The sequence below is a fragment of the Dama dama genome, chromosome 25, assembly GCF_033118175.1.
Source record: "Dama dama isolate Ldn47 chromosome 25, ASM3311817v1, whole genome shotgun sequence".
Classification (NCBI taxonomy): Eukaryota; Metazoa; Chordata; class Mammalia; order Artiodactyla; family Cervidae; genus Dama; species Dama dama.
In genome coordinates, this window is record NC_083705.1 from 25,005,444 (window position 1) to 25,020,275 (window position 14,832).

Below are 14,832 nucleotides of genomic sequence, written 5' to 3' on the forward strand. Positions count from 1 at the left end.
AAGGCCGTATATTGTCACCCTACTTATTTAACTTAAATTCGGAGTACATCATGCAAAATGCCAGGCTGGATGAATCACAAGTTGGAATCAAGATTGCTGAGAGAAAAACCAATAATCTCAGACATGCAGATGATATCACTGCAAATTAAAAGACATCTGCTCCTTGGAAGAAAAGCTATAACAAACCTAGACAGCATATTAAAAAGAAGAGACATTATTTGCCGACAAAGGTCTATATAGTCAAAGCTATGGTTTTTCCAGCTGATGTCTATGGATGTGCAAGTTGCACCACAACTTGCTGAGTGCCGAAGAATTGATGCTTTTGAATTATGGTGCTGGAAAAGACTCTTGAGAGTCCCTAGGACTGCAAGGAGATCAAACCAGTCAATCCTAAAGGAAATCAACCCTGAATATTCATTGGAAGGACTGATGCTGATGTTGAAGCTGCAATACTTTGGTCACCTGATGCAAAGAGCCAACTCATTGAAAAAGACCCTGATGCTGAGAAAGACTGAAGGCAGGAGAAGAAGGGGCAGAGGAGGATGAAGCGGTTAGATAGCATCACTGACTCAATGGACATGAGTGTGAGCCAATTCCAGGAAATGGAGGACAGAGGAGCCTGGTGTGCTACAATCCATGCGGTTGCAAATAGTCAGACATGACTTAGTGACTGAACAACAACTAAAGTTGAACATACACCTGATCATCATAAATGACAGTAAAATTCAAACTTATATGCAACAAGATATGTAAAAGGTTTTTCAAAGAAGCATTATCTTTGACAGTCAAAAACTACAAACAACCTTCATACCCATCAACAGCAGAATGGACAGATTAATGGTAGTACATTCCTAAAATGGGATGCTATACTTCTACGTAAAAGAGCAAAGTACTGCCACTCGCAACTACATGGATAAATCTCATAACACTGGATACAAGTCAGACACAAAAGAGAACATACTATGACTTCCATTTGTGTGAAGTTAAGAAACAGGTAAAAACTAATCTCGGGTGAGAGACGGCAGATCTTTGAGGAGGGTGTATAGGTGACTGTGAAGGGGCAAAAGGGAAGTTTCTGAGGTGCTAGTTCTACCTAGTTCTAAGCGGTAGTTACACAGGTGTGCTACATTACAAACATTCAAGGTGTACCCTTCATGTGTGCACTTTTTAAGCACATTTTTATTACACTTCAATAAAAGTGTTTTTAATCTTAACAGTGACTTCTGTAAGATTAGTAAACAAATGAGAAAACAAAGATTAAAATAAACATGGGGGGGAGATGTGGAACAGGTAAAAAGAGTTAAAAAAAAAAAAAAGTAGAAACTTCCAGTTATAATGCAAAATAAGTCATGGGGATATAATGTACAGCTTGGCAACTACAGTTAATAACACTGCACTGTGTATTTGAAAGTTTCTAAAAGAGTAAACCTTAAAATTAATCACAAGAAAAAAATAAACCTCTGTGTGGTGACTTCCTGATGGCTCAGCAGGTAAAGAATCTGCCTGCAATGCAAGGTTCACAGGAGACAGAGGCTCCATTCCCGGGTGGGAAGATCCCCTGGGGAAGGAAACGGCAACCCATGCCAGTACTCTCGCCTGCAACGTCCCACGGGCAGAGGAGGCTTGTGAGCGACAGGCAGTCCAAAGAGCCTGACACGACCCACCCAGGGCACAGCAGCACATGAATGGGGACGGAAGAAAACTGCGCACGGCGGTGATCACTCCACAATACGGACACATTCTGAATCATTACGCAGTTATATTGGAAACGCATATGTTATATGTCAGTTGAACCTCAGTTTAAAATACTAAATATCTAGGCAAAAGGAGTCAAAGCCCAATGCAAGTCTATGCTTTTCCACTAAAAATTATCCCCCTAATCTTTTTATAATGCTGCTGAACTTTCCAATTTTAATAGTTTCCTTCTGTCAATCAAATCCTTGAAACAATGCTTTTTCTTAAAATGTTTTGATTCAAGCTTGAAATGCAAGTTTTCTTCTATGCCAAGAAGGCAGGTTCAACAGTTTTCATGGTTCTCATAATTTAAATTGAGAGTATAATATAACGATTTGTTACCAAAGCAGAGAAGAGACCATGTAAATGGATAAATGAAACAAATATATGTAAATGTATATATATACCTGTTAAAGAAAAGAAGCCCTTAACCTGAGAAATCTCATGACTTCAGCAATTTTCCAATAACAGTTAGCACACACCTTCAACTTGTGCATGTTTTCAATTAGAAGAATTCAGACTATATTCCAAACAGACACTGGACAGTATCTAATTAATTAGGACCCAGTAAAAGGTGCATTTTATGTAGTGATGATAAAGCTTAATCATTCTGTGAAAATATTAGTAAGAATAGAAACTATAAGATGGCACTTTCATGAGAACACAGATATTTTTTAAGTGTCTTAAGTTCAAATATGAGTTCAATAACAAATCTTTGCTCCTTTGTTTTACATTTTTACCATCTTTGCTGCCTAAGTACATTCATCTCCCTTCCAGTTTGGATCTCAATATTATCACTAACAGCTTGGGGCTTAACTACCTAATTAAAATTTAAACTAAATTCCAGTTTCCAATTCTTTACATGGAAGTACAATCTGAAAGCAACAGAAACATGTCTTGCTGCATTGTTTCCTACAACTCAACAAAATACATTTTCTCATCACTAAACATTCCATTTCTCTCAAAATTGTGAATTAATTTTAAAATAAAAGAAAGATTTGATTAATATTACAGCATCCTAACTGTAGCCTTAAAAATTCTAGTTACTTCCAGTATTATCCAAGAGCATATTTTACAGCCCACTTTGAGGCACTCTATTTTTTTAAAAAGGGCCTATGAACATAAAAACTGCAGAGCTGCAGTACCATCTACTGGAGAATAAAGACTATGTTACCTCTTTGGCAAAGTTTTATATTTTTTTTAATTGGAGGATAATTGCTTTACAATACTGTAGTGGTCTCTGCTGTAAGTCAATGTGAATCAGCCATAATTTTATATACATCCCCCTCCTCTCAGGGCTTCCCCAGTAGCTCAGCAGTGAAGAATATACCTGCAATGCAGAAGATGCAGGTTCGATCCCTGGGTCAGGGAAGATCCCCTGGAGAAGAAAAGAGCAACCCACTCCAATATTCTTGCCTGGAAAACCCCATGGAAAGAGGAACCTTGCAGGCTACAGCCCATGGGGTCACAAAGAGTCAGATATGACTTAGTGACTAAACAACAACAAATTCCCTCTTGTGCCTCTCTCCCCCAAACCAAAGTTTACTATTTTCTATCAAATTCCTGGGTCCTGTCTATACTGTCTTTCCATCAATCATATAACATGCAATTAACTATTACAATAAATTTTCTCACTTAACCACCTACCGAGTAGTTACAACTGAAACTGATATTACAAATGTGTACTACTCAATTTCTACCACAGAGGCAACTATGCATAAGACTAGACAATTAACATCAGCTGACACAGAGATGACCTGGAAGTTCCTTCTCAATGACATTTTCCAGAATTCTAGCCTTGTACTTTCCTTTTTAAAAAAAGGCCTTTTTTTCAAACATGTTTCAGCATTTATTTTGTGCCCATAAAATTAAAGATCCTTGAAAACAGAAGGCCAACGTGAAGTCCACATATTCTATGCCCAAACTGGGGGAAAACTCACAGAGAAAAGCAGTAAGACAACTAGTGATCTGTAATTAACCATGTAGAACACATTTCTTCAGTCGCTAACACACCTTTTTTTCTTTTAAATATCAAACATATCACAAATGTGCATAGCTCAGGGAGCATATAAATCTCTATATTGTTCCCATTTTAGTATATGTGCTACTGAAGAAAGCACAAATGAATTTTTTTATATACAGAGTGAAGATTAATGGATGACAGTCTTAGACCTCCTTGAATGTGAAAAGGATGAGCTTGAGAGGGGAAAAGAGATGGAACTTACTGAGGTGCTACACGTCTCCAGTAGCGATCAATTCCATTTTTAAAATACAACACAGCAAGCCACCTTACATTTATATCCAGAGTGTGGTTTGTGAAAATATTCTGTAAATAAAAAACAAAGCATCAGAATGAACATGTAATAAGTTAAATGTATAGTTAATATATCACAATAAAGTACAGATAGATTTTTCAGACACAGAAATACAAATATCGTATAATACAGCTTATGTGTGCGAGCTCAATCATATCCAACTCTTTGAGACTCCATGGACTATAGCCCACCAGGCTACTCTGTCCATGGAATTTTCCAGGCAAGAATGCTGGAGTGGGTTGCCATTTCCTTCTCCATGATATAGTTTATATGCAAAATCTAACAAAAGGGTATAAATAAACTTATTTACAAAAGTGGAGTCACAGATGAAGAAAACAGACTTATGGTTACCAGGGGAAGGATAAACTGGGAGGTTGGGACTCACATATACACACGACTATGCATAAAATAGATGGTAAGAACCTGCCGTATAGCACAGCAAACTCTACCCAATATTCTGCAATGGCCTGTATGAGAAAAGACTATTAAAAAAAAGAGTGGATTTATGTATAGGAATAACATTCACTTTGCTGTACTGAAACTATCACAACACTAAATCAATGATGCTATTGTTGTTTGTTGTTTAGTCACTAAGTCATCGCCGTTTCCTACTCCAGGGGATCTTTCCGACCCAGGGATAGAACCCTCATTTTTTACAGCTCCTGCACTGGCAGATGGATTCTTTACCACTGCACCACCATCAACTATACCTCAATAAAATTAAAAAAAAAAAAATTTAAGTATGGATAGATTTTTACTTAAATGCTTCACTTAAATTTTATCATTACACATATATTGTTATTTTCTAAGTATATATAGCTCTACATTTCATGTAAGAAAGCATATCTGCTTAGGAGTATGCTAATTATGTAAGCTGAGTAATGGCTATGTACAGAGTCATTTCACTATTTTACTTTTAGGTATATTTTAAATTTTTCCTAATAAAAAATTAAACTTGAAACAACAAATCTAATTATACAGTAAAATATACCACATGAAACTAAAATAAACACCTCTAGGACTTCCCTGGTGCTACAGTGGATAAGAATCCACCTGCCAATACAGGAGACCTGGGTTTGATCCCTTGTTCAGGAAGATCTCACATCCCCATACCACAGAGTATCTAAGCCCATGCACCAAAACTACTGAGGCCCATATGCCCTCCAGCCCTCCAGCCTGCGTGCTGCAATGACTGAAATCCCATGTGCATACAGCAACAAGAAAAGCCACCATGATGAGAAGCCCTGCAACTGGAGAGTAGCTCCTGCTCTCCACAACTAGAGAAAGCCTTCAGGCAGCAACAAAGACCCTGCACAACCAAAAAATAAATAAATAATTTAATTATATAAATGAAATAAACACAGCTAAATTTAGAAAGAAAAAGTAGACCCACCAACAGAATGAACTAAATAATTTCAAAGTATCCTCCTTATCAAAGCAATTATGCTTATCAACAAGTTAGATAACAAAATATTTTCAAGTATTATAAAAGCAGAAGTGCTATGAATAATTTCAAATCAAAGTTAACCATTACTCAAAAAATTTATTCACTCACTGTGTTAATCCAAATATAGGCAATTCCTGCCTTCCACCATCATGAGACAGTGTAAAAATGACTGTGCAAGCTAAACCATGCAATATGACCTTGAAATCAAAATTACAACTGTTTTGTGACCTTTAAAATTTATTAAAACTGTTACCAAAAATTTATAATAATTATAAAGGTATATGAAATAAGAAGAGTAAAACTAATATTTACAGTATCATTTAAAATATCACAAACAGAATTAAAGTGTATTTTATTGCTTTCTAAGAAAATCCCTGGCAGTCCACTGCTTAGGACACCATGCTTCCACTGCAGGGAGCATAGGTTTGACCCATGGTTGGGGAATTAAGACCCTGCATGTATAATAATAAAATTCTAGAATAGTGGGTAGATGGGACAAATAGGAATTGTAGGGATATATTAACTAAAACTGTACTACATTTCAGACCTAGAACAACTCAAATCCCTAGAACTGACCTCTTAAACACAACCTTGTGTGGGAAAACCTCAAAGTCAAAAATACTGATGTGGAAGTATGTCTTTCACTATATAAAAACAAATTTATATGTTAAGTATTAAAAATAGATATGATACTATAATCCTATTTTTAAAAAATCATGTGTATACCAAAAAAAAGCTACAGAGACAGTTGTGTAATGCCTATTTATTCCTTAAAATCTGTGACAACTGAGGCAGAGTCCCTCTGCCGGTGTCCTTGCCAAAGAAAGCATAGTTTCTCTCACCACATTAACTGCAAGACTAATTAATTAATTGCATTAGGTCTTAGCCCTTTACATGTCTACCTTCCACACTAGACTGAGTTGTGCCTTATGAGTGGAGTCCAGCACAGAGCCTGACAAAGCAGAAACTTCGTAAATATCTATTGAGCAAATGAGTGAATGAAGCAATGTGGGAATATTGTGGAAGCTGGTAGATCTCAACCTAACTCAGCTATACCAAGGAACCAAGAAAAGTAAAGCTGCAGGTGTCAATACAAGTAAATATATATTAAATAAACATATTGAAAAATCAGGCTGGAACACACACCTGAGATCAGGTACACAAATTTAGGAATCTCCAGACTAAACTGGATGGCTAAGGCTCAAACAGAACCAACGTACCAAAACAGTGAGAACGGGGAAAAATTCAGCAGTTTTTAAATCTATTATTATCTATACTCTATCTAAAAGAAACTTTACTATCCCTCTAAGAAGAAAAGTAAACCTAATAAAAATAAAAACAAACAGGTTTAGGCACTTAATATTTATAATTCATACATTACACAGAAAGTATCAAGCAAGTCTATTGCTTCTCCCAAAGTCAAGCAGTAACTAAAATAAGAAATTCCAGAACTCTTTTATATTTTGGTCTGAAAAAACACATGACTAATTACAAAGCATACTCATTTAAATAAGCCTATGAAGAGTAAAGACACAAGATTTTCTAAAGATTTACATACTATGCCCCAAATTTACAAACACAATGCTGGAATGAGCTATGAGAAGAAGACACTTTCTTCAGTCTCTCTAGAAATTAATCTGGTTTTTATCTCTGTGTTACTGTGCCAAAGAGACAATTTTCTCATGTTATATTCAGAATACCCAGTATGACTTCGGATACTTAATCTACCTTCCAGGCATGACTAGTATATCTTCTCAAATGGAACAACTCAAAACTTTTCAGTCATGAAGTCAAAATATGTATGTAATGCCACAGCTTTCTATTTTACAAGATACAGTAAACTGTTCTGTTCTGAATTTTTGACCCAGTCACAAATACTGAATCGGTTTTGATTCAATTCAAAGCCTCCTTGCCATGGCCAGAAACTAAATCTCAAACACCAATCAGAGTTCTCAAATTTTCAGAAGAAAAAGAATAAGAAAGGTCTTCAATGCAAAAAGACATCTTTTCATTCTGGCAATGAGAAAACAATTTTGATTAATTATCCAAAAGCTTTAAACTCCCAGAAAGACTTAAAGCAGTGTTAATTATTATACTATTTCCCATTATACCTAGGGGGAAAAAATCAGATATGTTAAGAAAATAACTTTTAGAAGGGGGAAAAGAAAATGTTTTAAAGTGAGAATGATAGACCTGACTAATGCAGCAGTGGGGAGACCTCTGACAAAGAATTCTGACAATGTAAACTAACTGGGGCAAGGAGAAGGATGAAGACAAAACATCAAAGTGTACCACGTGTAGTCTTCATTCAGTCAGCATTAACACAGTAAAACAGATCATCAACACAGTGCTGCCTGCTGAGCAGACTGTACCAGTTAAGTCCCCTACACACAGACCAGTCCTGTCCCGAGAGAGCGTTCTTTAAATCCAATATGTTCCTGAGTTCAACAACGTTAACCAAGGCACCCAACTAACGGAGTCAGCTATATACTGTACTGTAATAGGTTTATAATACTTCTCACACAAATAATATGAACATAATTTTTTTTAATCTTACAGTCCAGTCCCTTGAAAAGTACAGTAGTAAGTGCAACAGCTGACATACTGACAGGGGCTGGCACACACGTTCACATCGTTAAAAGTTTGCAACTTGAAGATTCGTGTGTAGGAGACCTACTGTACCCTGAGGGGTTATTTATTCAACCATCAACAAACATTTCTTAAACATCCTCAAGAGCCACGCCCTGAATTAGTATGAAGCAGGAGGGATGGCAGCCAAACATCTGGATCAGTTTCACTAAAGTAAATTAAATTTAATTTAGAACAATTAAAATAATAGTACCTCAGTCTATCAAAAATAATAGTAAACTCTTTTAGAACAACTTACCAGCAACACTGAATAGAAACCTGGCTGCGTTTCCCACTGCTTCAGCTGCTCTTCAGCGGGTTTTAACACGGCAGTATCCTGACTGGTGGCCTGTGTTAAGACCTGAAGGACAACAGTACTGGCACTATTGAGATCCATGGAAACCTGGAAATGACAAGTCAACATGCCTGAATGTACATTATACTTAAAAAATTAACAGGAACAAAAATGGAGAAAAGGCCTCAATGTTCTGAATTACTCCCATACTTCAATCATTTACCTACTCTTTCAAGCTTCTGCTGGATTTTTCTTTCATGCACCACCCATACTCTTACTTAAAACCCTCATAATTCAAATTGCCTTTGCTTAAACCAATTTATTTCTAAAAGAAAATGCCATTTTATTATCCCATAAATACAAGGCAGTAAGTTGGAGGCGGGAGGGGCAACGACAAACAAAAAACAAAGTTACTAAATTCTGGTTAAACAACAGTGCCTGCTCAAGACTCTAATTATTCTAAGAATCACAGAGCAAACTTACTTGAGTCAAGTGATATCTGTATTTTTCTATTAGTATATGTGTTATTTGTTTATTAAATGAACACTTAATAGCTACTAAAAATCATCATAAAACTGGAGCTGATAGTTTTTAAGAAAAAAAAAAAGACTCTAATTATTTTGTTTCTTTTTCTAGATAAGCATTATAAAAACCATTTTACCCTTAAGAAGACCAGAAGGAAGAGAACTGAAAAAGGAATGCTTTGACTGATTGCTAAGTACCTCATGTTGATAATCTTAGGTGCCTCCAATAATATGTATCTGAAACTTTTTTTTTAATATAAAAGACAAATGCATACCCAAGAAATATTGGAGGGGGGCGGTGGGGGGGGGAGGCAAGATGACCTAAACCAACAAACAAAATATAAACCTTAAGTTAGAAAAGATCTTAAAGGTTGGATCCTTCAATAAAAATTTTTATAGAAGTTTAGTTAATGTACAATGTTGTGTTATTTTAAGTACACACCAGAGTGATTCCATTATTATAGTGTCTGAAACCATCCTAAAAACACATAAGGAATTTATTGAATTCTCTAGGATTCTGTTTCTAATCATCTCCAAAATTGTGTACGATTGTTTGTTAGGAAAGTATATGTAGTTGTTCACAATACACATACACAAAGTATGCAAAAGCAAAACTGAAAACGAGGACTTCCTTGGTGGTCCAGTGGTTAAGACTTTGTGACTGACTCTGTGCTTCCACTGCAGGAAACTCGGGTTGGACCCCTGGTTGGGTCACTAAGACCCCACATGCTGCACAGCAAGGCCTAAAAACCTTTTTAAAAAATTTTTTTTAAAAAACTGAAAATTAAAAGTTGATAGAAACTAGTTATTGGTACAGAGGTGACTGGGAGTTAGCTTTGTGATTCAGTTCAGTTCAGTTCAGTCTGTGATAGCAATTGCCTAAAACTGAAGAATGTTCCAGATAGTAAAAGTCTAAGTCATTAACCCATAGTCAAAAGCAAATTACTTCCTTTGTTAAGAGTTCTAATTAAATTGCAATGACTCAAGAAAAGGGAAGGTCCCAAAAACTGATTCAACAAGAAATCTGACCCAAAGTATTATAACTTTTAAGGGAATTAATCATTTTGAAGCCTTTGTGAATAAAGAAGGGCAAGGATATAATAACTGGAATCAGACAAATATTACCAATTAGCAATGGAGTTGGACTAAGGTTATAAATTAGTAGTCTGTTCTTGTCTATATCTTAGAAATGATTCAGGTGGTTCCTTGTAAAACATATATTACCTCCCTCACTAATTAGGAGTTTTTTGTGGGTTTTTTTTTTTTAACTTTCTTGGTAAATTTTTTATTGAAGTTTAGCTAATGTACAGTGTTGTTAGTTTTAAGTCAATCACACATCAAGGTGATTTAATCACATTTGATCACAAATTACACAAAGTGATTTAATAACACATCAAAGTGATTCAGTTATTTTTATATAATATATATATAAGTCATATATATTTTTTCAGCTTCTTTTCTATCACAGGAGCTTCTTGAATAAGTTTCAGTGTTTCGTTATCACTTGAAAATAAGTATAAGGATTTTCATTCAATTTACAGGGTTTGTTGGTAATGTATGATTTCAAAAATAGGCTATAAAAGAGAGACGCACTTTATGGAGACCCAAGAAGATACTTTTCTAAAGAGACAGGCAGGACCTCCCTGGTGGTACGGTGGGTGAGAATCCACCTGCCAATGCAGGGGACATGGGTTCAGTCCCTAGTTCAGGAAGATTCCAGCTGAACAACCGCTGAGCCTGTGCTCTAGAGCTCATGAAGCACAACCAGTGAGCCCTCACGCCACGGCTGAGCCCTGCGCTGCCCGCAGGCTGCAGCGACTGGAGCCTGTTCTCCGCAAGAGAAGCCACCGCAGTGAGAAGCCCAGGGAGCCACACCTAGAGAAAGCCCACGCAAAGCAATGAAGGTCCTGCACAGCCAAAAGTTAATTAATTAATTAGTTAAAATGTTTTAAAGAAAATAAAGACAACAGCAATATACTTTTCTACCTAGGTGAAATACAATGCCAATCACAAAAGCAAGCCGTGTATGTAATTTTTACCTTTTCCAGTAGACACATTAAGAAACAGAAACACATGAAATTAGTTTTATTATATCATATTGAACTCAATATATCCAAAATGTTATCCTTTCAATATTTTGAAAATACTAACAACGAGATATTTTACATCTTTTATCCTAAATCTTCAAAATCCTGTCTATATTTTATACTCATTTCAAACTAACCCAATTTCAAGTACTCAACATCCACATGTGGCTAGTGGCTACCATATTAAGACAACTCTAGAAAAACCCACTCAAAGTGGCACCAATCAAGGACTGGCAACACCAGCATCACCTTACAGAAACACAAATTCTCAATCCTCTCTCCAAACCTAGCAAATGAAAACAGGGGCTGACAGCAGGAGGCACTGGGGCGAAGAGCTGTGCTTTAATAAGTCCTCTAGGTAAATCTTAATAACTGTCAAAGTCTGAGAAGCACAACTTTTAGAACATCTACAACTGAGGTCCATCTGAAAGTCCAGCTCTACTGGTAATGCAGTGGATGACAAAACACACAGGAGCTTCCATTACACATTCCTGAAAAAGAAGGTCGACCAGCACTGATTTGCAGTTCTCACAAGGGAACTGTCTAAAGTATGAAGAGCAGGAATTCACTGATTCTCCCCCAAGCAAAAGAATAATAAAGGTTTTTTTTTTTTTTTAAAGCCAGCATCTGAGCATATATTGCATGCCAAGCATTGCAGTACGTGCTTTACGTATTTATTCCTAATGATTATTCTATGTGGTAGATACTATTATCACCATATGTTAGGTAGGAAACTAAAGGATCAGAGACCTTAGCTTGCCAAGGTCACAGACTACTAAGTGGCAGTCCCTGGACTTGAATACCAAAGCCACTACTCTTAATCAGGATCTAATTCTGCCTTTCTGTGGTCCATGGGCCCAACAAGACACACAATATATAGTTAATAGATACTTGATGAATTAACAAAAGTGATCAATTCTGAACAATAAAGGACTTCACACTGAACCACATAGAAGCTTATTAACTAATTTATTCAACGAAATTACTGAAAACCTTTTTGTAGCAGACACTGTTCCAGGTGTTGTGAATACAGCCGTGAACGACATGGTGTCCCTGACTTCATGCAGTTTACATTTTAGTGGAAGAAGATAGTGTTAGGAGGTGATAGGAGGTAGTGATTAAAGAAAATAAGATAACGTTAAAGATGGACTCTGACTGTGTTACTTTAGATGAGTGTTCTGAGACGTCTGCTCTAGTGACATTTACAAGAGACATGAGAATGACAAGAGAGACCCAGCCGGGCAAAAATCTGAAAGCAGAGATCTGGATGCAGAAACCAATCGAAAGCAAAGTTTTAATATTATAAACAAACCTAAGAAAGCCAGTATAATTGACATTTAATGAGAAGAGGGGAAAGTTGTACAAGATAATGTTGGAGAAACAGGCAGGAACAGATCATGTGAAGACTTTGCAGCGGAAAAACTTAAGTGTCTGGACTTTAGCACATGCACAAAAAAAAAGCCCCTGGAAGACAGGAAGAACATATGAATATAATAATAGAGAAAGGCTCCACCAGAACTCATCCCTACTCCAACCCTAAAAAGAAAGAAAAATACCATGTCTCTGTTTTGGGCTACTACTAAAAAAATAAAATCACTGACCACTGCCAACCCCCAGAGCAATTTATACCTAGAACAAAGATTACTCAGAGCACTCACACACACCTTCACACTTTACACTTCTCTAGACCTTCATGACAAAGCAATCCTTAAGTCTATGTACTCTAATCTTTATGCTCCACTTAACCTCACCATTTGGGCTTCCCTGGTAGATCAGTGGTGAAAGGAATCCACCTGCCAATGCAGGAGACACAGGTTCTATCCCTGGGTCAGGAAGAACCTCTGGAGAAGGATACGGCTACCCACTCCAGTATTCTTGCCTGGGAAATCCCGTGGACAGAGGAGCCTGGTGGGCTATAGACCATGGAGGCACAAAAGAGTTGGACACGCCTCAGGAACTCAACAACAACCCTCACGACTCATCTGGTCTAATGGGAATGACAGAAGCCCTACCTCCCTCCAGCACCCTGATCCATCCAAGTCCTCCCCAGAAGAAAATGCCCTGTCCTCTCCTCCTCTCGTTTTTGATTCCTGCTTCCAAGAGGGTCATTTCAGTCTGAGAGGGAGAGCTCAGCTGACATATATTTGGAGAACCAATGCTGTGCCAAGTACTGAAATAGTTGTTAAGAATTGAAAAGGGTCTTTTCCCCCAAAATATGGAGAATAATGAGGTGGGAGGAAGAGTGAAATAGTCTTATTAAAACAAACTATGAAAAATAAGTTTTTAGAATACCAGTTGGAATCCAGAGTACATTTCCCCCACAAAAACAATATTATGAGTGGTTTATCTAATGGGTAAAAAGGTTTTTTGGCCTAAGAAACAAATCATCATTTGTAACTTCTACTGGAAATATTTCCAAGTACTAATTAACTTACAAGGGAAGCTTTAGGCAGCAGTCAGTTCCTGAATTGCAGATTAAGTATATCCTCAAAAATTAACAATTCAGCAATGACAGACCCATCATAATGGATTATTTAAAATGCCACATTACTAAAGCATATTAAATTTTTTAAAGATCCCATACCAAACCAATAAAAAGCAAATGTGGCATATGTATTAGTGTCATTGTTTTATAGAGGAAGAATTTACAGCTATCAAGAGAGTTGCCCAGGATCACTGCAGAAAACTAGTACATGGTGGAGCAAGATCTAATATCAAGGTTCTGGAAACTCAGCTCTTCCTACTGAATTCTAAAACGGCCTCACCACACCACCCTGCTCCCAAACACCTAGAAACACACCACGCATTCCCATAACAGGTTCCTGGAGAAAAGGATTCCTGAATCCATCAGAAATCTGAAAGAACTACATTTCCTATGTATGAAGTATTCATGCGGTACTCAGTTGTGGAGTTCTTTTGAAAGGACAACAACGGCAACAAAGAACAGAGAGAAACGCACTGAGTCATTGAACTGCAACAGTGCGGAAGTCAACTTCATTTAGGATAAAAGGCAGATGACTACCGACTACTAGCAGTCTGAAGGACAGCACACCTGGAAACCAACCTTCAACATCTCTCTTTTGGAATTAGCATACAGGGATATAAAAGGGCTGCTACCGTTATCTCCACACGACAGTTGAGGCAGACATAAAACTAGCCTCCAAAAAACTGGAGACCTGAGACTGAAAGAGAGGGAAGGAGAAAAGGAGAAGGGGAAGGCATGAGAGAAGGGAGGCGGGGCCCAGGCAGGAGGAGAGGCAGAGACAGACAGACAGACTGATAAGTTAGCTACAGCCAGGGGCACACTCCCCGAGGGACTGGACAGGTCTTCACGGCATGACAGGCTCATCAGAAGGGAGGCCTGAAGGCCAGAGCAGCTAGTCTCTCAAACTGCAAGTGCTGTTACAGGTCTGTGTGTGGGGAGAGAAACCCCGCACCCGTGTTAAAACCATGTCTCCTTTGCCTTTCAGTGTTCCCGTTAATTATCAATACCCTGGGGACAACCAAGCAAACAGAAAGATTAAATTTGCCTAGATTTTCCAATTAATTATGCATACAACTGAGGTTGTTTTGATTTTCATTATTTTGAACAGTTTCAAAACCATAAGCAAGAGGAAACACTCCTTATGAGCATTTTATAAGCTCTTAACTATCTACGAAGAGAATTACTCAAAATCTAAATGCATACTCCTTTTCTCCCCTAAGAACAATATGAGGAAAGGTGAAGGTGAAAATTAAAAGAGCAAGTCACCCTTCTCACTATTTCACAAGTCAGTCAGTTCGATTTATTCATTACTGGACC

General features: G+C 37.3%; 1 protein-coding gene across 2 annotated transcripts in view; it reads right to left on the bottom strand.

Moving 5' to 3' along the window:
• Nucleotides 1-14,832, bottom strand: part of IPO11 (importin 11) — a 196,323-nt gene that overhangs the window by 165,379 nt on the left and 16,112 nt on the right. For both annotated transcript variants that reach the window (XM_061129709.1, XM_061129710.1), the window contains exons 2-3: nucleotides 8,384-8,527; nucleotides 3,960-4,060 (exon numbers count right to left, since the gene is read on the bottom strand). In XM_061129709.1, the coding sequence (XP_060985692.1) occupies nucleotides 3,960-4,060; nucleotides 8,384-8,521 (239 nt within the window). In that variant the 5' untranslated portion in view covers nucleotides 8,522-8,527. The remainder of the gene's footprint in view (nucleotides 1-3,959; nucleotides 4,061-8,383; nucleotides 8,528-14,832) is intronic.